This window comes from Podarcis filfolensis (genome assembly GCF_964270895.1).
Source record: "Podarcis filfolensis genome assembly, chromosome: 3".
NCBI lineage: Eukaryota > Metazoa > Chordata > Lepidosauria > Squamata > Lacertidae > Podarcis > Podarcis filfolensis.
Window position 1 is genome coordinate 25,833,254 of NC_139606.1, and position 22,164 is coordinate 25,855,417.

The 22,164-nt window shown below is 44.7% G+C and overlaps 1 protein-coding gene across 1 annotated transcript in view; it reads left to right on the plus strand.

Annotated features, from left to right (window-relative positions):
- Positions 1-17,064, plus strand: part of ERICH1 (glutamate rich 1) — a 63,240-nt gene extending 46,176 nt beyond the window's left edge. Inside the window, exons 4-6 of the mRNA XM_083607410.1 lie at positions 1,301-1,669; positions 7,486-7,680; positions 16,156-17,064. Of these exons, the coding sequence (XP_083463536.1) occupies positions 1,301-1,669; positions 7,486-7,680; positions 16,156-16,229 (638 nt within the window). The 3' untranslated portion in view covers positions 16,230-17,064. The remainder of the gene's footprint in view (positions 1-1,300; positions 1,670-7,485; positions 7,681-16,155) is intronic.
- The last annotated feature ends 5,100 nt before the right edge of the window (positions 17,065-22,164 follow it).

Below are 22,164 nucleotides of genomic sequence, written 5' to 3' on the forward strand. Positions count from 1 at the left end.
CACCTACAATGGAGAATAATTGGGTTCAGAAGAGCTGGGAGGAGGCACCTATACTAGAAAACTTGCCAGTGAGGACGATTTCAACACCACTCACTTCTTCTCACTTCTTTTCTTCATTAGTGATGAGGCAGACACAAGGCGCCCTGCTTTTGTCTTGCAGCGTGTAGAGTTGAATCCTGTGCAGCTCTGAAATTTGGTGTATAATAGCGTGCAAGAGTAAGCCACCAAAAATGACTGAGGTGTACGGACATAGGAAGATGCCATATACAAGATCAAACCATTGGCCCATCTAGCTCCATATTGTCCACCTGGCAATGGCTATCAAGGGTCTCTGGCAGGGGTCTTTCCCATCACCTTTTGAACTGGAGGTAGCACAGGTTGTGCTGGGACTTCTGCATGGGGATCATGTGCTGCGTGACGGTCCTTCCCCTGAACCTGGGAGTCCCCTCTGCTGGTTTATTAAGATGTAGGTGCGCATAACAATGTTGGTCCTCTATGATGCCACCTTCCTCCCTTTAAATCCTTCTCCTGTGAAGTCTTGTAGCTGTAGTCTATAACTTATCCCTGACTAAACTAAATCCTAAGTATGTGAACTGGCACTGGTTCACACCTCTCATTTCCTCTGCCGTCCTTTCTCCCCTCTTTTTGTGTTTGTGTCTCCCTACTGTTGAAATACGGGACGCAGATGGCGCTGTGGGTTAAACCACAGAGCCTAGGACTTGCCGATCAGAAGGTTGGCGGTTTGAATCCCTGCGACGGGGTGAGCTCCCGTTGCTCGGTCCCAGCTCCTGCCAACCTAGCAGTTCGGAAGCACGTCAAAGGGCAAGTAGATAAATAGGTACCGCTCCGGCGAGAAGGTAAACGGCATTTCTGTGCGCTGCTCTGGTTCACCAGAAGCGGCTTAGTCATGCTGGCCACATGACCCAGGAGCTGTATGCAGGCTCCCTTGGCCAATAAAGCGAGATGAGCACCGCAACCCCAGAGTCGTCCACAACTGGACCTAATGGTCAGGGGTCCCTTTACCTTTACCTTTACTGTTGAAATACAGGCTTTCAGCTCCTTGTTACTGGTGCATGCCCTTTTTTTTTCTTTCTCTTACATTGCCCTGTAAAGCACCATGTATATTTGAATGTGCTGAATGAATCATCACAGCCATTGTAGCCGAACCAAATCCTCTGCAACGTATCAGAGATGTGGAAACATTGCAGAAACAGGAGAAAGGGGGCATCCATATGAATCACGGCCAAGAGTCGCTTCCTGCCTCTCACTTTTATTTGTAATGTTTCTTTTGAACCTGCAGAAGAGAATGATCAAGGACAGCCCCGGAGAAAGCACACCCGAAGGAGGAAACGGAAGAATGTTTTGCAAAACCCGGATAATTTACACGGAAGCCAAACAAACTGTGGGAAGCATGAAAATCTGACTGAGGATAATTTACAGCTGCGGCACACAGACGGCGCAAATCTAAGTCGAAACAAAAAGAGGAAAATTAAAAAGAAGCGGCAAAAGGAAAAGATGAGAGCAGCTGGTTTGCTGACAAAGCCAACTGGTATAGATTTCACATATAAGCCCGAGAGGGAGGAAAGAACCGACTTTGATGAGGCAGATAGCAATGTAGATGACATTTTGGATTTTTTGCAAGCAGCACAAGAAATCTATTTCTCTGACAGTAGGTACATTTCCTCCATATCACCAGTAACTTTGAGTTGGAGAAATAAATGTATGTTGACTCTTTCTCTGTCTTGTGCCCCAAACCCCAAAGTGTAGATCTCTTCTGTGGAATGAATTTTTAACTTGCTGTCCTGAGGCAACTCGCTGTCCTGAGGCAACAGGAATATGAAAAAAATGTGGGCACGGTGACAGCCCGTTATACAGAACCCTCATCATAATAGCCAATAATGCTGCCCAACAGGGAACCAGGCAGAGGGCCTTCTCGGTAGTGGCACCCGCCCTGTGGAACGCCCTCCCACTAGATGTCAAAGAGAAAAATAACTACCAAACTTTTAGAAGATATCTAAAGGCAGCCCTGTTTAGGGAAGCTTTTAATTGTTTAATAGGTTATTGTATTTTAGTGTTTTGCTGGAAGCTGCCCAGAGTGGCTGGGGGTACCCAGCCAGATGGGCGGGGTATAAATAATAAATTATTATTATTATTATTATTATTATTATTATTATTTATAACTATTGGTAATAATGTCTTCATAATAGCAAATGGAAAAAGATCTCTACAGCACTTTTGCTTCTGTTGGAGCAAAAAGTGTTTCGGTGGAAGGGCAACTATTTTCAAAGCATTTTCTCTACAAAAAACCCTGTCTTTACAACCCAGTGCATGTTTACTCTGAAGTAAACCCACTGGTTTCAGTGGTTCTTGTTCCCAGGTGAGTATGCATAGGATTGCAATCTTAGTCTGCAGTCCTAACCCCACTTACCCTGGGAGTAAACCCCATTGAATTCAGTATAACATATTTCTGAGTAGAGATGGCTAGGATTGCACTGCGAGTGGATCACACAACCAGAATTATATCCAAAGTCTGGGTAGCCAATGTGGTGCCATCCAGCTGTTACTGAACTAAAACGTCCATCTTTCTTGACCATTGGGCCATGCTGGCAAGAGATGATAGGAGTTAAACTCCTAACAATATTTGAAGGCCATCGTGTTGGCTAAGCATACTTAAAATAAGTTTCATTGATGTCAGTGGAATTTATTTCTACGGGCATGAATTAAACAGTGACATTGCTCATTTTTCTGTATAACCCAGTGGCAAGAAATGTTTGACTTGAAACTTGAAGCAACTGGGCAATGTCACAGAATATGATTTCAGACAGACATGTTGACAAACTTCCAAGGCCCTGTGCTCAGAACCTGTGATACAGTGACCACTTCAACTCCAAACTACATAGAGGCCACCCCTCATGGCAAACTGTTTATGACTTAGTGGTTCTGCAGACAGATCTACATATTTTCCTGCACCATTGCAAACTACAAGTTTAAAACGGCACAGCTTGAACGACTAAGGGTGGTAACGGTAGATGATTGAAAGACTGGGGTGAAAGAGAGCAAAAAGTGACAGGACGTAATGCTGGAAGGAATTTGCTTTTACATTCGCCTTTCATCCCTGCTACAATAGATAACTCTAAAGCTACAAATAGGTGTAGTAGGTTATCTTGTTCCTAAGTCATGGTCAGTCTCCCCTCTGGTTTTGCTTCGGTAAATGCCACCATACAATGCCACCAGAAATTTTTAGCTTGCCATATTGCCAACATTAGCATAGCTACTATCTCATTCGTTTTAACAAGTGGTAAATGGCTTGTCACAGTGGTCACTTGCACATTTAACAAATATTTAAGGCACTTGTCTTCATCCTAAGAAGACAATTCTAAGCCTAGAATTACAAGACCTGAAGAAGAGGCTAATGAGTATAAAGACTGAGATTTCTACCCAAAATATAAGGACAGTAGAGCCTAGAGCACAATATTTAAAGACGTCCAACAGCTCTTTATCCCATAGAAAGACATCAGTGCAACTCCCTGTTCCCTTTTCAAACGACATCAAATTAGATGAGGAATTTGGCGCCTCTGACATTTCTATGGCAACAACACCTAAAGAATTCTATGTTGCTGACAATCTGGAGATATCCAGCACCAAATCTACATCTGGACCTTTGCCTAATGTTCCAAAACTTATCAGAATGATCAGCCTTCTCTACTGTACTCCTGGCGAGACAGGATGGACAGATCTTTCGAATTCGAATCTGGCTCTTTGTTGGCCAGTGATCCACATTTTATAACACATACCTCATTAATACTTCCACAGCCACAGATAGAACCAACAATCCTCCAGTTAACCCAGGAGGGAGAGGGGGATTGACAGTTAATGAAACACCATGGGACTGTCCGCCCCACTTGGGGTGCGGTTGGTTGGGTTTTATCTTCTAGGGATACTTACCCTATCAGACCTCCACCTCTTTCCCATACCATTTTGACCCAGGAGTCCTGGCCCAAGGATGACTTGCTATTGAGGGGATGTTACCCATCTATTGGGGAGGCTAGTATGGGATCTGGGATTTCCACAATTGAAGGGCTAGGGAGGAATGGCGGTGGGGCTAGATATCTCTATCGGCGAAGGGTTTCGAGATGCAGTGATCCTCGAACCCCTTCCAATCTACGCCCCATCCCAAGGGATGAGGGTAGGGAGAGCAAGGATTACACACCTCCGTCATTGGTGCTGTGCAATGCCAGGTCCATAGGCAACAAAACCGCCACCATGCGTGACTTTTCGTCTCGCAGGGGATTGACCTGGCTTGCGTGACGGAGACCTGGGTACGGGAAGGCGAAGTAGTCTCCCTACATGAGATAACACCCCCAGGTTTCTCTGTCCTCCATCAATCGCGGACTGTGGGTCGGGGGGGAGGAGTAGCGTTGTTATTCCAGGAGGATTGCTCTTTCAGAGCTCTGGCATCACCGGCGAATGAATGTGTTGGTCTCATGTGGGGCACCAAGGAGAGCTTGGCTGTCTGGCTGGTGTACCGACCACCCAGCACACCTGCAGCCACCCTGTCAGACCTGCTGGAGGTGGTGGCGGGCTGGGCCTTGGAGTTCCCAAACCTACTGGTTTTGGGAGACTTCAACGTCCATGCCGATGCCGCTCCCTCCTCACAGGCTCTGGACCTAGTGACTTCCATGGCAACACTAGGGCTCTCCCAGTTTGTTTTGGGCCCCACTCATCAAGCAGGCCACACGCTGGATCTGATCTTTGGGGCTGGCATAGATGTGATCATGCTCCCCGCTGTGGAAGTGCCATGGTCTGATCACTACACTCTGAAAGCCAAGATTGACTTCCCGCTCCTCCCCGGCTCGGGTGGCGAACCTATTTGGGCCCGTCCGCGAAAACTGATGGATCCTGATAGATTCCGACAAGCCTTGCGGAACCCTGCTCCTCCTGGCGACTCATTAGAAGATCTTGTTGAGGACTGGAATAACCGGCTCTTGGCAGCCATTGATGAGATCGCGCCTAAGTGCCCTCTGCGACCCCGTCGAAACCGGGCACCTTGGTTTACTGAGGAGCTCCGGAAAATGAAGCGGGATCTCAGACGGCTAGAGCGAGTATGGCGACGGACTCGTGACGGAGCCTCAAGAACATCTTATAGGACGCTTATGAAAGCCTATGAGATGGCTATGAAAGCTGCTAAGAAATCTTACTTTGCAGCTTCCAGTGCATCCGCTAGCTCTCGCCCGGCACAACTTTTTAGAATAATTAGGTCAATAACGTCCTTAGGAGGACAACCAAATTTAAGCACAAATTCGACCCACAGCTGTGAGGCATTTGCGAGCTTTTTTGCGGAGAAAGTCCTATTGCTCCGCCGTGACCTCCCTGCCAATTTAGATACAGTGACTGAACTGGAGGCCCCTCGACTGACTTCAGGTCAAGTGTTGGACCATTTCGATCGGATACTCCCTACTGATGCGGATAGATTCCTCCAAGTTGGTAGGCCCACCACCTGCCTCCTTGATCCATGCCCGTCTTGGCTGATTAGGGAGTGTCCAGATGTTGCGCGGACCCCCCTGGTTGAAATTATCAATTTGTCCCTTGACACGGGGACATTCCCAGGGGAACTGAAGGAAGCAGTGGTGGGTCCACTCTTAAAGAAAACTTCATCAGATCCCTTAGACCTATCCAATTACCGCCCAGTTTCAAATCTTCCATACCTGGGTAAGGTAATTGAGAGAGCGGTAGCTGAACAGCTTGGTAGGTTTCTGGAGGAAACATCGGCATTAGATCCATTTCAGTCCGGTTTCCATCCTGGTTTTGGGACGGAGACGGCTCTGGTTGCCCTAACAGATGATCTCTGTAGACAACTGGATCGAGGCGGGTCAGGACTGCTGATCCTTTTAGATTTGTCAGCAGCCTTTGACATGGTCGATCATGATCTTCTGGACCACCGCCTCGCAGACGTGGGGATACAGGGCATAGCCCGTAACTGGTTGTGCTCTTTTATCTCTGGTCGGAGAGTGTGTGGAGTGCCGCAGGGCGCAATTCTCTCCTCGATGCTTTTTAACATCTTTATGCGCCCCCTTGCCCAGATTATCCGGAGCTTTGGGCTGGGCTCTCACCAATATGCTGATGACACTCAGCTCTATCTGCTCATGGATGGCCACACCGACTCGGCCCCGGACACACTGACCAGATGCTTGTAAGCTGTGGCTGGATGGTTTTGTGGGAGCCGATTGAAACTAAATCCTTCTAAGACAGAGGTCCTATGGCTAGGTCGGGATGGCATGGGGATGAGAGACCAACTCCCTTCTCTTGCGGGGGCCCAATTAGTGCCATTGCCTTCCGTTAAGAGTTTGGGTGTAATCCTTGATGCCTCCCTTTCCATGGAGGCGCAAGTTACAGCAACAGCCAAGGCGACATTTTTCCACCTTCGCCGCATCAAGCAGTTGGTCCCTTACCTTTCCCGCCCCGACCTGGCGACAGTGATCCATGCAACGGTCATCTCCAGGCTTGACTACTGTAATTCGCTCTACGCGGGGCTGCCCTTGAAGCTGTCCCAGAAACTCCAGCGGGTACAGAATGCTGCAGCGAGGCTCCTCACAGGGTCTCTGCCATGGGAGCATATTCACCCAGTGCTTTTCAAGCTGCACTGGCTCCCAGTAGAGTACAGGGTCAGATTTAAGGTGCTGCTTTTGACCTTTAAAGCCCTTCACGGCCTAGGACCCTTGTACCTACGGGACCGCCTCTCCTGGTATGCCCCACGGAGAGCCTCAAGGTCCATAAATAACAACACCCTTGTGGTCCCAGGCCCTAAGGAAGTTAGATTAGCTTCAACCAGAGCCAGGGCCTTTTCAACTCTGACTCCGGTCTGGTGGAACGGTCTGCCTCATGAGACCAGGGCCCTGCAGGATCTGATTTCTTTCCGCAGGGCCTGTAAGACAGAGTTGTTCCGCCTGGCCTTTGGCTTGGAGCCAATTTGATTCCCTCTCTCCCTCTCTTTCTTTTTTCTTTTCCTTCTCCTCCTGCGATGAGGCTACATTTTAATATTTTAATGTTCCATTATTTTAATGTTGTTTTTTATTTTTGTTTTTAAGTTGTAATCATTCATCTTGTTTTTATTATTGCTTGTAAGCCGCTCTGAGCCCGGCCTTGGCTGGGGAGGGCAGGGTATAAATAAAAAATTATTATTATATTATTCTTATTATTATCCAAAGAATCCTTAGAACTTTGTTAAAGCTGCTGCAAACTACAGTTCCCAGGATTCTTGGCGGGGGGGAGCCATGTTTGTTAAGTGTGCTTTTAAGTACCTGCTGTGGATGTGACATGCATTATAATGCATCTGTTTTAAGAGTTGCAAATCAAAATAATCAAGCGATGTTGAAAAGTAAGGGTAGTTAATCAATAACTATATAAACAAAGAGGAGACTTTGTAAATGAACTTTTCTCTCTTGCTCTGCTTTTTTTTCTTCCACCCCCCCACCCCCCACCCCCCAGAACGATCTAAATGTGCAGAGTCAGCTGTGAATTCAGAAAGCGTTCAGGAGATTTTACAGAGTCTTGAATCTCGCAGCATGCCTTTGTCAGACATCACTCTTTTGCGTGAGATGACATCTCCTGTGTTTCTGCAGGATGTAGAGAAACTCAAGGGGGCCGTGGAAGAGTTCCACACTAAGTCAGTGATGCCTCCCGGTAAGTTCAGTGCACACAAAGGTGCTGTTATTGTTCCTTCCCTTGAAAACTAGGATGCAGAATTTAATAATAATAATAATAATAATAATAATTATTATTATTGTTGTTGTTATTGTTATTGTTATTGTTATTGTTATTGTTATTTATACCCCGCCCATCTGGCTGAGTTTCCCCAGCCACTCTGGGCGGCTTCCAATCAAGTGTTAAAAACAATACAGCATTAAATATTAAAAACTTCCCTAAACAGGGCTGCCTTCAGATGTCTTTTAAAAAGAAGATAGCTGCTTATTTCCTTCTCATCTGAAGGGAGGGCATTCCACAGGGTGGGCACCACTACCGAGAAGGCCCTCTGTCTGGTTCCCTGTAACCTCACTTCTCGCAATGAGGGAACCGCCAGAAGGCCCTCGGTGCTGGACCTCGGTGTTCGGGCTGAACGATGGGGGTGGAGACGCTCCTTCAGGTATACAGGACCGAGGCCGTTTAGTGCTTTAAAGGTCAGCACCAACACTTGGAATTGTGCTCGGAAACGTACTGGGAGCCAATGCAAATCTCTCAGGACCGATGTTACGTGTTCCCGGCAGCCATTCCCAGTCACCAGTCTAGCTGCTGCATTCTGGATTAATTGCAGTTTCCAGGTCACCTTCAAAGGTAGCCCCACGTAGAGCGCATTGCAGTAGTCCAAGCGGGAGATAACTTGAGCATGCACCACTCTGGCGAGACAGTCCACAGGCAGGTAGGGTCTCAGCCTGCATACCAGATGGAGCTGGTAAACAGCCACCCTGGACACAGCATTAACCTGCGCCTCCATGGACAGCTGTGAGTCCAAAATGACTCCCAGGCTGCGCACCTGGTCCTTCAGGGGCACAGTTACCCCATTCAGGACCAGGGAGTCCCCCACACCTGCCTGCCCCCTGTCCCCCAAAAACAGTACTTCAGTCTTGTCAGGATTCAACCTCAATCTGTTAGCCGCCATCCATCCTCCAACCGCCTCCAGGCACTTTTCCATGCGCTGGGAAAATATATATTTCAAAGGCAGTCTACTTTTTTGTTTCTCAGTCTGTGTGTAAAGGTAGTCTCAAGGGTGTCCAATATAGAGGGCTCAGTGGTGGCCCTGTTTTGGCTGTTACCCTTTCCTCTGCCCATGACACAGTAATACACAGTTCCAATTAGAAAACTAAATATCACTGGCTGTGCAAATGTAAGCATACTCAGAGGTGAGGCCTGTTGAGTTTAGTGGGACTTGCTCCAAGGTAGTATAGGGTTGTAGCCTGAGCCTTTCACTCGTGATCTGGATGTTTTGCAGCAAAACATTTTACTCTGCCAAATAATTTTCTTTTCTAGTTGTACATTTGCTGTCTTCTAACTTCATGCAAGTTAGTTACCTTTTGGTGGAGGGGAAGACTAGGACTTACGAGATAGCAATCTGTGCGTTTTATTTTCAATTAAGAAAACAGAAGAGAAGAGCTGCAAGGCATGGTTCACAACCCCCGTTCTTTCTCGTTCTCATAAGGGGCACTGTTCTCCATAAATCCGACTGTGGCATAAACACTCCTCACTCCTTACAGTGGTTTAAAGCATCCGTTTAGAATTCTCTTCACACCTCACTTTACCTCACTCTGAAAATGGTTTACTGGTGTGTGTGCAGTACGTGTGAGGGAGAGAAGCAGATAGAATGAGAAAATGAGACTCCTTCAGCCCCGAATTCCAGATTTTTAAATACTATTTAGGAAGTCTCCAGTAAAAGAGAAGCATGAAAAAACTTTGGTCAGGATCCAAAGTACTGCATATGGTGTCCTGCACTCCGAAACTGACTTGGGTTTGTTCACATCAAATTAACAGCCTTCCGCATTAATATGGCAGACCTGTTTTTAGACTGTGGCCCTGCCTGTAATATATATTTAAAGCATCATTATGCTGCTTTAAACAACCATGGTTTCCCAGAAAGACACCTGGGGACAATAGTTTGTTGAGGGTTTTGAGAGTTCTTAGGAGACCCACTATTTCCTTCATCAAACTACACTTCCAGAGTTTCCTTGGAAGAGGAAGTCATTGTTTAACCACCGTAAGTAAGAACTACCGTATTTTTCGCTCTATAGGACGCACCCGACCATAGACGCACCTTGTTTTAGAGGGGGGGGACAAGAAAAAAATAAATCTCCCCCTCTCTGTGCAGCGCCCTTTCATCGAAGCGGCAGGAGAAACGGAGCCCCTTCCATTTCTCCTCCTGCTTAGCTGAAGGGGCACCTACCCTTGTAGAAGGGGAATCTGGGACAAGCCACAAATAAAATGATTGCTTAATAGCTATGGTAAAGCATCTGTCTTGCATTCAGTAGGGCTCAGGTTCAGTCCCCTCCATCTTCAGGTACAGTGGTACCTCGGGTTAAGAACTTAATTCGTTCTTAACCTGAAACTGTTCTTAACCTGAAGCACCACTTTAGCTAATAGGGCCTCCTGCTGCCGTTGCACCGCCACTGCACGATTTCTGTTCTCATCCTGAAGCAAAGTTCTTTTAACCCAAGGCAATATTTCTGGGTTAGTGGAGTCTGTAACCTGAAGCGTCTGTAACCTGAAGTGTCTGTAACCCGAGGTACCACTGTATATCTGAGAGACACCCCCTGCCTCAAACTCTGGAGACACTGTAGATCAGGGTGGTCCAGCACATAGCCCAAAGGCTGCATGCAGCCCTTGAGGCCATTTTTGCCAGCCCTTGGCAACATTTGATGCCCTCACGCTGCCTTCTCAAAGCTGGCTAAGCAAGGCTCTGGGCTTTGGGAATGAAGCATGAGGGCTCTGACAAGGTCCTAGAGTCCTCCTCTCTCCTTCCCAAAGCCTAGTTAGCTCTTCCCCGGCTTTAGGAAGGGGGTGGGAGGGCTCTAGGACCCTGCCACAGCCTCACACCTTGCTGAGCTGACTTTGGGAAGGCAGTTGGAGGGGCATGGAGGGGCTGTCTGGTTACAGGGGGCCTTCTCAGTAGTGGTGCCCGCCGTGTGGAACGCCCTCCCATCACATGTCAAGGAGATAAGCAGCTATCCTGTTTTTAAAAGACATCTGAAGGCAGCCCTGTTTAGGGAGGTTTTTAGTATTTAATGCTGTATTGTTTTTAACACTCGATTGGGAGCTGCCCAGAGTGGCTGGGGAAACTCAGCCAGATGGGTGGGGTATAAACAATAAATGGCCACAGTGATCCATGCGATGGTCACCTCCAGGCTTGACTACTGTAATTCGCTCTACGCTGGGCTGCCCTTGAAGCTGGCTGTCCCAGAAACTCCAGCGGGTGCAGAATGCTGCAGCGAGGCTCCTCACGGGGTCTCTGCCATGGGAGCATATTCACCCAGTGCTTTTCAAGCTGCACTGGCTCCCAGTAGAGTACAGGGTCAGATTTAAGGTCCTGCTTTTGACCTTTAAAGCCCTTCACGACCTAGGACCCTCGTACCTACGGGGCCGCCTCTCCCGGTATGCCCCACGGAGAGCCTCAAGGTCCATAAATAGCAACACCCTAGAGGTCCCGGGCCCTAAGGAAGTTAGATTAGCTTCAACCAGAGCCAGGGCCTTTTCGACACTGGCTCCAGCCTAGTGGAACGCTCTGTCTCATGAGACCAGGGCCCTGCAGGATCTGATTTCTTTCCGCAGGGCCCGTAAGACAGAGTTGTTCCGCCTGGCCTTTGGCTTGGAGCCAATTTGATTCCCTCCCTCTCTTTCTTTTTTCTTTTCCTTCTCCTCCTGCGATGAGGCTACATTTTAATATTTTAATGTTTCTATATTTTAATGTTGTGTTTTAATTTTGTTTTTAAGTTGTAATCATTCAACTTGTTTTTATTATTGCTTGTAAGCTGCTCTGAGTCCGGCCTTGGCTGGGGAGGGCGGGGTATAAATAAAAATTATTATTATTATTATTATTATTATCATCATCATCATCATCATCAAATTTTGGCCTCACTCCCTCCCCCCCATGCAACAAGGCAGTGTGTGGCCTGCAGGTTCCTTTTTGAAGTACTCTTGTGGCCCACTTGGTATGAAAAGTTGGACCGCCCTGGTGCAGATAATACTGAACTCAGTGGACCTGTGGTCTGACTCCTATGTCCCTATGATAGGCTAATAACAAATGTACTGGCCAGAGGTATGAAAGTCAGCCACATGTTATATACTTACGAAGGTTCAATATTTCACTAGAGCTGATGTCAAAGAGAACTTGAGTTGCTTTTTGGAATCGTCATAAATATAAAGGCTCGAAAGTGTAACAGCTACCGCTTCAATTCAAACCACGTTAAAGGCCTAGGAGCAGGGAGGGCAGCCGTGGCACTGCATTAATACAAAAGCTGAATAAAGCGAAACCTTCCATCACAAATATATTCATATTGGGAAATGATCCCTTTTCAAAAAGGAAATCGGATTTTCCTTGCTTTCATTGTCGAAGGGTTTTCTTCTTGTTGATGATTAAAACAATATTTCAAACAGCTGCTTCCATTCATATTCTAATAAACCGAAGCAGACTAGCCTGGACTCAGGGGTTATGGGCCAACTGAAAAGGAGTCCCTTCTGGCAGCTACTTCATGTATTTCAGAACATCTGGGAGATGCAATGCTGCTGTGGAGAACAGAATATCCCATGGCGCTTTGTGGGGAACTAAGCAGAAAAGCTTGCCAACAAAGGACCGTATACTAAAAGCTATGGTTTTCCCAGTAGTGATGTATGGAAGTGAAAGCTGGACCATAAAGAAGGCTGATCACCGAAGATTGATGCTTTTGAATTAGGGTGCTGGAGGAGACTCTTGAGAGTCCCATGGACTGCAAGAAGATCAAACCTATCCATTCTGAAGGAAATCAGCCCTGAGTGCTCACTGGAAGGACAGATCGTGAAGCTGAGGCTCCAATACTTTGGCCACCTCATGAGAAGAGAAGACTCCCTGGAAAAGACCCTGATGTTAGGAAAGATTGAGGGCACAAGGAGAAGGGGGACGATAGAGGACAAGATGGATGGACAGTGTTCTTAAAGCTACCAGCATGAGTTTGACGAAACTGTGGGAGGCAGTAGAAGACAGAAGTGCCTGGCGTGCTCTGGTCCATGGGGTCACAAAGAGTCGGATACGACCAAACGACTAAACAACAACAACAAAAGCAGAAAAGCAGTAGAATCACATATACTGAGGAGCAATAGGAACTCTTGGAACTGGATATCAACAGAGCTTTTGAAAGTTTATTTTAAAAAAGCAACTAATTCAATTTAACATGTCCAAAAAGGAGCTACGTAATCCCATTCCACATTCATACCTTTACAAAATTCATACCTTTAGTTCCTGCTCAGTTCATTCCTCAGCGCAGGTGCATCCAGTGATCCTCAGCCATTTTTTTATGCATTCAGAATGTCACAAGCTGCTGTGCTGAAGTATAAAATATACTTCAGAATAAGACAACTTTAAAACGTACACACAGTGGAATGTGAATTCTTTTATTTATTTTTCCCAATAATTGTGGTCTCAAAGCTTAAAGGCCCAAAGAATCTAAAGATTTTAAAAACAACAGCAACAACCCATGTAATCGAATGAACTTGAAGATGAACTAGAAATTGTTCGAGGTTCTACTCCAAAATGAACTGAATTCCCAACCAGTTTGTCCAGCAATTATGGGAACTACTTTTAGATGAAGTTTGGAGATTTTTTAAGTAATTGAACTTCGATTCATTCGATTCATTGAACTTCGATAAACTAAAGTAGTTCATTCCAAACACTAGATATCCATAGTCTCAAGAGCAAAGAGGGTTTTGTTTTGTTTTGTTGCAAAGACATTCCTTTTTCTAGTCTATGGACTCCTTCAGCCACCACCATCTTCGGGTACCCTCTTCGCTAAAGTCTGCCTGTTAACGTTTTGGGGTTTTTTTGTGTTGTTGTTGTTGGCAAACATCAAGTAAAAAATAGCTTTCTCTCTTGTTGCCTAGGAAATTACCCACTAAAGAGCTAAAAATGTCTTCTGTCAAGATCTTTTTTTAAAGAGCAACAACTGCAGAACTGTCCTCTAATTCTTTCCCCTCCATGTACCTATTCTTTCTCTCGGTCAGCATGCAGTATTCCTACCTTCCACCTGTGATGCGCAATCTAGATTCTTCGCATGCGCTGCAATCAAGAAAATAAAGCAGTATGCAAAGATGAAGAAATCAAAGAGGAGGCAGCTTTAAAATAATTATACTGCAGTAATTAGCACTGTGGAAAACTCCTAGACACAATGTGGCTATACTCTTGTTAAATATTTGTCCAAGATGGGCAAATACCGTAAGAATATAAGAAGAGCCTGCTGAATCAGGCCAGTGGTCCATATAAGTTTACCATCTTTTTCTCACAGTGGCAACCAGAAGGCTATGAGAAGCCCTCAAGCAAGACCTGAGCTCAACAGCACCCACCCATCCTGCGGAAGGCAGCAACTGGTGCTCAAGTGCATAGCTAGTAGCCACTGATAGGCTTTACTTTCATGAATTTGTCCAGTTTTGAAAGCCATCCAGGTTGGTGGCCATCACTGTCACCTATGGAAATGAGTTCCATAGTTTAGCTATGTGCTGTGTGAATAAGTACTTTATTTTACCTGTCCTGAACATTCATTTTCATTGGATGACTATGAGTTCTAATGTTAGGGGAGAAGGAGAAAAATTTTTCTCCATCCACATGTGAAATTGAGAACATTTGCCACACCATGCGTCACTTTACACTTGTTTACATTAAATTGCATTTGCCATTTTATAATCCATTCACTCGGTTTGGAGGGCCCTTTTGGAACTCTTTGCAAACCTTTTGTTTTGCTTTGATGACCCTGAACAATTTAGCACCATCAGCAAACTTGGCACCTCACTCCTCAACCCAAACTCTAGATTAAGGTAAAGGGACCTCTGATCATTAGGTCCAGTCGTGACCGACTCTGGGGTTGCGGCGCTAATCTCGCTTTATTGGCCGAGGGAGCCGGCGTACAGCTTCCAGGTCATGTGGCCAGCATGACTAAGCCGCTTGTCTGAGTTTCTGTGAAGGTAACGATGCCTGCAAAAGACACTGAGTGACAGTGCAGGAAATGGATTTTCTTTCACAGTTCCATGATGCAGTTAGGACACCCAAACAGTCATGCTTACACCACAAGCCAATTTCTTCTTCCAGCTGCAGTTCTGACTTGAGGCTATAAAGTTGTGTTTGGGCTATACCACTTCAGTTTCCAACTTTGGGGCTCATAATAGTTTTAATGCCTCTGTATACATGCCTTTGTGTTGCTAGAGGTGATGGTGTCTAGAGTTTCCTCCCTAACATACAAACCTCAGAATAAGGCTTGTAAAGGTAAAGGGACCCCTGACCATTAGGTCCAGTCATGACCGACTCTGGGGTTGCGGCCCTCATCTTGCTTTACTGGCCGAGGGAGCCGGCATACAGCTTCCGGGTCATGTGGCCAGCATGACTAAGCCGCTTCTGGCGAACCAGAGCAGCGCACAGAAACGCCGTTTACCTTCCCGCCAGAGTGGTACCTATTTATCTACTTGCACTTTGACGTGCTTTCGAACTGCTAGGTTGGCAGGAGCAGGGACCGAGCAACAGGAGCTCACCCCGTTGCGGGGATTCGAACCGCCGACCTTCTGATCGTCAAATCCTAGGCTCTGTGGTTTAACCCACAGCGCCACCCGCGTCCTGAACTCTAGATTATGAACAAGTTAAAAAGCACAGGTCCCTGTACTAATCCTTAGAGGACTTCCTACATCCATCCAATGGGAGAACTGTCCATAAATTCCTGCTCTTTGCTTCCTACAACTTAATCAATTCCTGATCCACAAGGAAGCCCTCTCTTCTTATTCCTTGACTCAAGTGTCTTGGGTTTGGCAGGTACTTTGTTAAGACGTTTTTGGAAGTCCAAGTACACAGAGCTAGTGAAAAGAGAACAGGAGAGACTGTTGTTAGGAGACAGAGATTTCCAGGCGTAAGTTTAAGGAGTGCTGAGGACCTGGCCACAAGCTTGGATTGAGCAGGGCATACAGAATGGGGAAGCTCATGAAAGAGAAATCCCCAGCTCTCCAGAGCAGGTCTGGGGAGGGTGTAGGAGGCACACAGGAAGATGAAAGTGAAGGGAAGTTATGTTGTACAAATGGAGATCCTCGTGCTATTGGAACTATTTTGTTGGATACAACCCTAAAATTGTAATAAAAGTCTTATCCAAAGCTGCTCATTTCATTACGTTCCTATTTGCCTTATATAAAGTAATTACGCTTAACCATTCAAGTCTGGACTTATCCCTGCTCAAAGCAACTGATGCCACAGCTGCAACTGTTTATTTTAGGAGTTTGAAATCTTGAAGTTTTTGCATGTTTGTAGCTCCCAGGCATAGGTGTCTCCCCCTCTCCCTTCATATTTCTCCAAAATGGAAACAGATGTCTACTTGGGGTTTTTTTTATCATTCAGAATTTGTTTACTGAACACTATCTTATTGACATTTCATGAAGAATTTGCTTTCTCCTTTGCAGATCATGCCAAGGCAATCTCTTCTCTGTTTCTCTACTGGATTACAGATATCCTTCCTGGAAAGAACAGGAAATAAGCTAAATGTGCACATCCATCTGTACAGGGTTAAAATGTAATACATAAGACTCTGAACTGTGTCTGAGAATATTCAGAAATGGCAATGCCATTGAAGAAGATTGCAACTTCACAAAGATGTTGGGTTTTGTTTTTGGTTTTTAACTTTTGTCTCTAGCCCCAAGTTAATATACAATACTGCAAACTTCTTTTATTTTATATATTCTAGTTTGTGAATATATAAGCACCAGTTTCCCCCTTATTGTAGGTCCTTCTTGAGATTTTATTGCAACTGAATTGATTCATGCAAGGAAGACTCTTTCACGAGCTGCTTCATAACTACCAGAATAACTTGGTGGCCAAAGCCAAGTGAAAATGTACAGTGCTATCATTGTTTTTATATGATATTGTTGTTTAGAGAATGTCAGAATCCATATTTTTATATATAAAATAAAGAGGAAAAAGAGAGGTTTTGTATCTTGCATGTCGCTCCTCAAGCAGATCCATCACTTTCATATATTAGGACAATATAGGCTTCAGTGCATTTCACAACGCTATTCACTCCCCTTTCTACCAGGAAACTTGGAGCTATCACATTGTAGGCCAGCAAGATGCTGACTAGGATACTTAGCCTTTGCAAGCTATGGGAAGGAGAGAGAAGTCCAGTGTTCTGCCCTTACCCTCATGCTCCTTGAACAAATGTCAGCTGCTGTGTTGATCAATTGCTCTGTGAAAGAGCCGAGGTATTAAAGCATGTCCATCTTTTGTGAAACAAGTTACAAGTAGTATTTCTTAGGTGTATCAGAGTAGGGGAGACAGAAAAGCCATAACAGAGTAAACATAATCATTGTTCCAAAGTTATAGTGCTGTGAGTTCATGATTTATTATTATTATTAATTGCACTTATTAGTTGCTTTTTTTGAAAAAGGCAGTAAAACAGCAACAAAGAGGAGCATTCCTGTTATTTCTAACTTTGTTCTTATTTAGTGTGGAGCATATAAAAAAAAATAGCCCTGGTAATACCACTTCCAAAGCTGATACCAATGTTCATTGTCCCAATATTGCAGGTTGGAAGGGGCTGTGGCTGAGGGAGTTTATGAAAGCCCTGATTGCAGAAACAAACAAACAAACAAAAATCAATTATTGCACATCAAGAAGTGGTGTTTTTTTTCAGCCACAGGTTCAGATCGTGCACTTCAGGAATGCTCTGTAACATTTTGTTGTGGGGCCTCATTTGTACTATATGAAAAGGCTGAAACAAAACAAAAACTGTGGCATCTGTGTTTCCTGTACCTCACATTCAGCTAACATTGCACCAGTTGTTGAATAAGACAGTAGCTTCTATGAGGGAAAAGTTTCATGCATAACTATAATTAAGGGTGACTCAAGCCTTATTGGGACGCGGGTGGCGCTGTACGTTAAACCACTGAGCCTAGGGCTTGCCGATCAGAAGGTCGGCGGTTCGAATCCCTGCGACAGGGTGAGCTCCCATTGCTCAGTCCCCGCTCCTGCCAACCTAGCAGTTCGGAAGCACGTCAAAGTGCAAGTAGATAAATAGGTACCACTCCGGCGGGAAGGTAAACGGCGTTTCCATGTGCTGCTCTGGTTCCCCAGAAGCGGCTTAGTCATGCTGGCCACATGACCCGGAAGCTGTACGCCGGCTCCCTCGGCCAATAAAGCGAGATGAGCGCCGAACCCCAGAGTCGGCCACGACTGGACCTAATGGTCAGGGGTCCCTTTACCTTTACAAGCCTTATTCTGAGGTTTGTATGTTAGGGAGGAAACTCTAGACACCACCACCTCCAGCAACAGAAAGGCATGTATACAGAGGCATTAAAACTCTTGTGAGCCCCCAAGTTGGAAACTGAAGTGGTTTAGCCCAAACACAACTTTATAGCCTCAAGTCAGAACTGCAACTGGAAGAAGAAATTGGCTTGTGGTGTAAGCATGACTGTTTGGGTGTCCTAACTGCATCATGGAACTGTGAAAGAAAATCCATTTCCTGCACTGTCACTCAGTGCATTGCAGTTGTCTTTTGCAGGCATCGTTACCTTCACAGAAACTCAGACAAAGAGAATATTTCATTTCCGCCCGTCAAACTTTGAAAAAGTGTTAAAATTAATCAGGTGGGCAGTGAGTAGAAAAGGGGGCACCCGTGCGCTAAATCTATATTCCACTACCCCACCAATGAGTCAGAGTTTGCCGGTTGCATTTGCAAACGATTCCATGATCATAATATGCATAGACGTGTGTAGCTCCAATACATCGGGTAGAGATCTGAAGGTAAGGTGGAGAAGATGGGGAGATCATATCTACTCTTAGTCTCCTCTTTTCCAGGCTAAACATAACCAGCTCCCTCAACCATTCCTCATAAAGCTTGGTTTCCAGACCCTCCTCTGCACACTTCCAGTTTGTCAATATCCTTTGTCAAACCCAAATCTAATCCAACTAAAAAATCTCCTATTGGTCAGTGTCACCCTAAGGCGGTGTAGCGAGAGATGAGCAAGAAATTCAGCTGTGTTTGCATTTAAAGCCAGATTGTTTGCATTTCCTGATAACAATATGCAAAGCAAAATACAGCCATCCTAATTCACACCACTATGAGTTTTGCAATGCAGCTCTCCAACCAATGTGTACAAAAATGTATGTTCCAATATTTTCCAAAAAAATAAAACCCTTGCAAGAATGCATCGTATTAGGGGTATTTGCTTGTAAAATGTGTATTTTGGGAAAAATTGCATATGAAAAATGTGTATTTTTTAAATTTGCACTAAAATGCAAAATTTTCATGAGATTTTTTTTAGAGCATGAACTGATTTGGAGACCTGAATTTAAGATTGGAAAAATGAGAAACAGAGAGAAACTGAAATTGACAGATCCGCTCATCCCTGGCTGTAGCTAGATACTCTGTTGCTCAGTCCTATGAGCTGCTGTGTCACCCCCTAGCGCTGGAAGTATGTGACATAAAATGTGATGCATTCCAGATAACAGGTGATGAAACCATATCTGTAACTTGATTGCACACTGTTAGGTTACTGGCAGAGGCTCCCATGTCAATGGCTGGAAGAAACCTAATAAATTCACAAAGAATGCATCTATCAATACTTAACCAGCCATGGTAGATAAACGGAACATTCATGTCCAGAAGCAGTCTACGTCAGAGTACCAAATCCTAGGAACAGAGGAGGGATATTTCAAACACACCTGGCTGGAGGTTTTTGGAAATGGGATGCTAGATTCAATCAGCCCTTTGTCCTGCTTCTTCTCTATTTGCTGGTTGGTACAAAAATTCTGCAGCAGGAAACATGTCACTGTAGACAGGCTCAGCATCCCAAAACGTTTGAATTGTGTTTGCCACGGGCTCCTAAACAAACAAAAACAAACTTTAGAAACAAAGAGGGGAAAGCCAATTGAGGTCAATATTACTTGAAAGCTTTATAAATTACCTGTAACATGAAATAAACTTGTTCACTAATCAAAGTTGGTGCCTCTAGACTGGAAGAAATTGAAAACACGGCGCAGAATGAAAATTGCTAACTGTTTGGGGGTTGTTGCTGTTTTGTAAATGGAGTGGCCTTGGTGAGAGGGGGGGGATAAAAGGGGGGAAATGCAGAGATTGAAGAGGACAGGCGGCAATGCCAAGCTGCAGTGCAAGATGGATGGAAGCAGAGCAATGCAGAAAAGGCGCCGTCCGTGAAAGGGCACATAAGGACATGGGATTCAAATTAAATGCTAGTTAAGAATATAATAGGGGGTTGATCAGTGTCACTGTGCTTTATTCAGGGTTTCCATTTGAGACTTCCAGCTATCAAATGATTGTTCAGTTGACCCAAATTTCTGTGTTTTTTCATGATGGTTTCTAGCAAGACTGACAAAGCTGTGTCCCTGCACCACCAGCACCCCACCATATAATAATTCATTGGGTGAAAAATCTGGAACTGAGTCCTGGCACCCTTTAGGTACATTTCAGCACCTCTGCGGCGTTTGTGGAGGTCGGGAACGGTGGGTTTTTTTGAGGGGAGAAGCCCTGCTTCTCGCTCTCCCCAATGTTGTTCTTAAATGCCACATTTTGAAAACCATTTCTAAGGTACTATGTCCTAGTTACAGTTCTGAGAAAGGGAACTTATAGCACCTGTCGTCCCCCCAGTTTTCTTGGACTCCAGCTCCCATCGTAGTTGACCACTGGCTCTGCTGGCTGGGTCTGAAGGGAGTTGGGAGTCCAGCAACAGTTGGATATGCTACAGGTTCCCCACCCCTGCTATAAATTCAGAATATGGGGATTAGCAGCCTTCTGGCTGGTTTAGAAAGCATGATTGCAAACCCTATATCTGTTGTGATTTGGGGTCACCTTGTCTTAAGGGCAAGGAGAGAGAGATACTGCTTCTTCTTCTTTGGCGATCACTTGTAGCCAAGTAAGATTGTCTTCCATAAACACGGTTTTAACAATAAGTCCGTAAGTGACTGTGGAGGCCAATTCTGGATCCACACATCCATTCTTCCATAGTGGGGTTATTGGTTTCCGGGCCGGAGTTATCATGGTGTGGATTTGCCAAGCATGCCTTCCTCTTAGCACATTTCTCCCTTGCATCCTGAGTTTGAGTGTCTTCAAAGCCCATGACATCTTTGGTAAAGTCTGTTCTCCAACTGGAGTGCTCGCAGGCCAGCGTTTCCCAGTTGTCAGTGTTTATACTACATTTTTTTTAGATTTGCCTTGAGACAGTCTTTAAACCTCTTTTGTTGACCACCAGCATTACACTTTCCATTTTTAAGTTCAGAATAGAGTAGTCGCTTTGGAGGACAATCATCCACACAACATGACCAGTCCAACGAGGTTGATGTTGAAGAATCATTGCTTCAACACTGGTGATCTTTGCTTCTGATATTAGTTCACCTGTCTTCCCAAGTGATGTGTAAATTTTTTCAGAGACACTGTTCATGGAATCTTTCAAGGAGTTAACCTGCTCACAGCAAGTGCATCATAGAAGCTCTGCAGTAGGGCGTTCTGTTTAAAGTGATTATACCAAACAAACAAACACCTGAAGCTTTCCTTATAGGAATTATGGGGAGAGAACTCCCCAAAAATAGGGGACTAAATTAAATTGTTTATGTACATTACAGCAGCAAGGATTTTATAGGCTCAAAAATGGAAGGAAGAAGAAATTCCCACAGAATGGTTAAGTAAGGTGATGGACTATGCAGAAATGGCAAAGTTAACACCTAAAACAATAGAACCCAATGATGACAGTTTTGTGGGAGAATGGAAGCCTTTTTCAGACTATTTAAAGAAATGTTACAGTTTGATGAATTCACAAGCAGGATTTGAAGTACGAGCAACAGAAATAATTAGGATTTGCTGTAATATTGTTATGGCATAAGACTTAGAAGACAGGGTGTAGCAAAGGGGGAGAAAACAAAATCGCCATGGAAAATGGGATGGGCAATTGACAAAACAAAACAAAAATATGCATTGGAATTACATGTGGAAGTTGTTCTTTTTTTCTTGAAATTTAATTTAAAAAATGTCTTTTAAAAAAAATTAAAAGCAGCAGTAGATATGATACATAAACGTGAAAATTGCTTTATTAGATGGGCAGTTCTCAACTATGAAACATATCAGAGGTTTTCTGCTTTAGTCTTCTTGGAGTATTGCAATGGGCAAGCAGATTCTGCACACAACCAACCACAAAATTGTTATCTATACTGAAATATTATGCATGTTTATGCAGAAGTCTCCTTGTGTCAGTGTGGCTTGTTGCTTTGTTTACAGCTGCATTCTTAAATTGCTTCTGCTGCTTAGATCTAGTTTTTAAAAAATAAATCATCACACTAACAAAACTATCAATGGAAATAAAGAATTATAATTAGTTTTTTTAATATATATATATATATGAATGGATTAGGAAACATAATTGAGGAAAGACCACACTAGACTCACTTAACAGACACAATGATTGTGT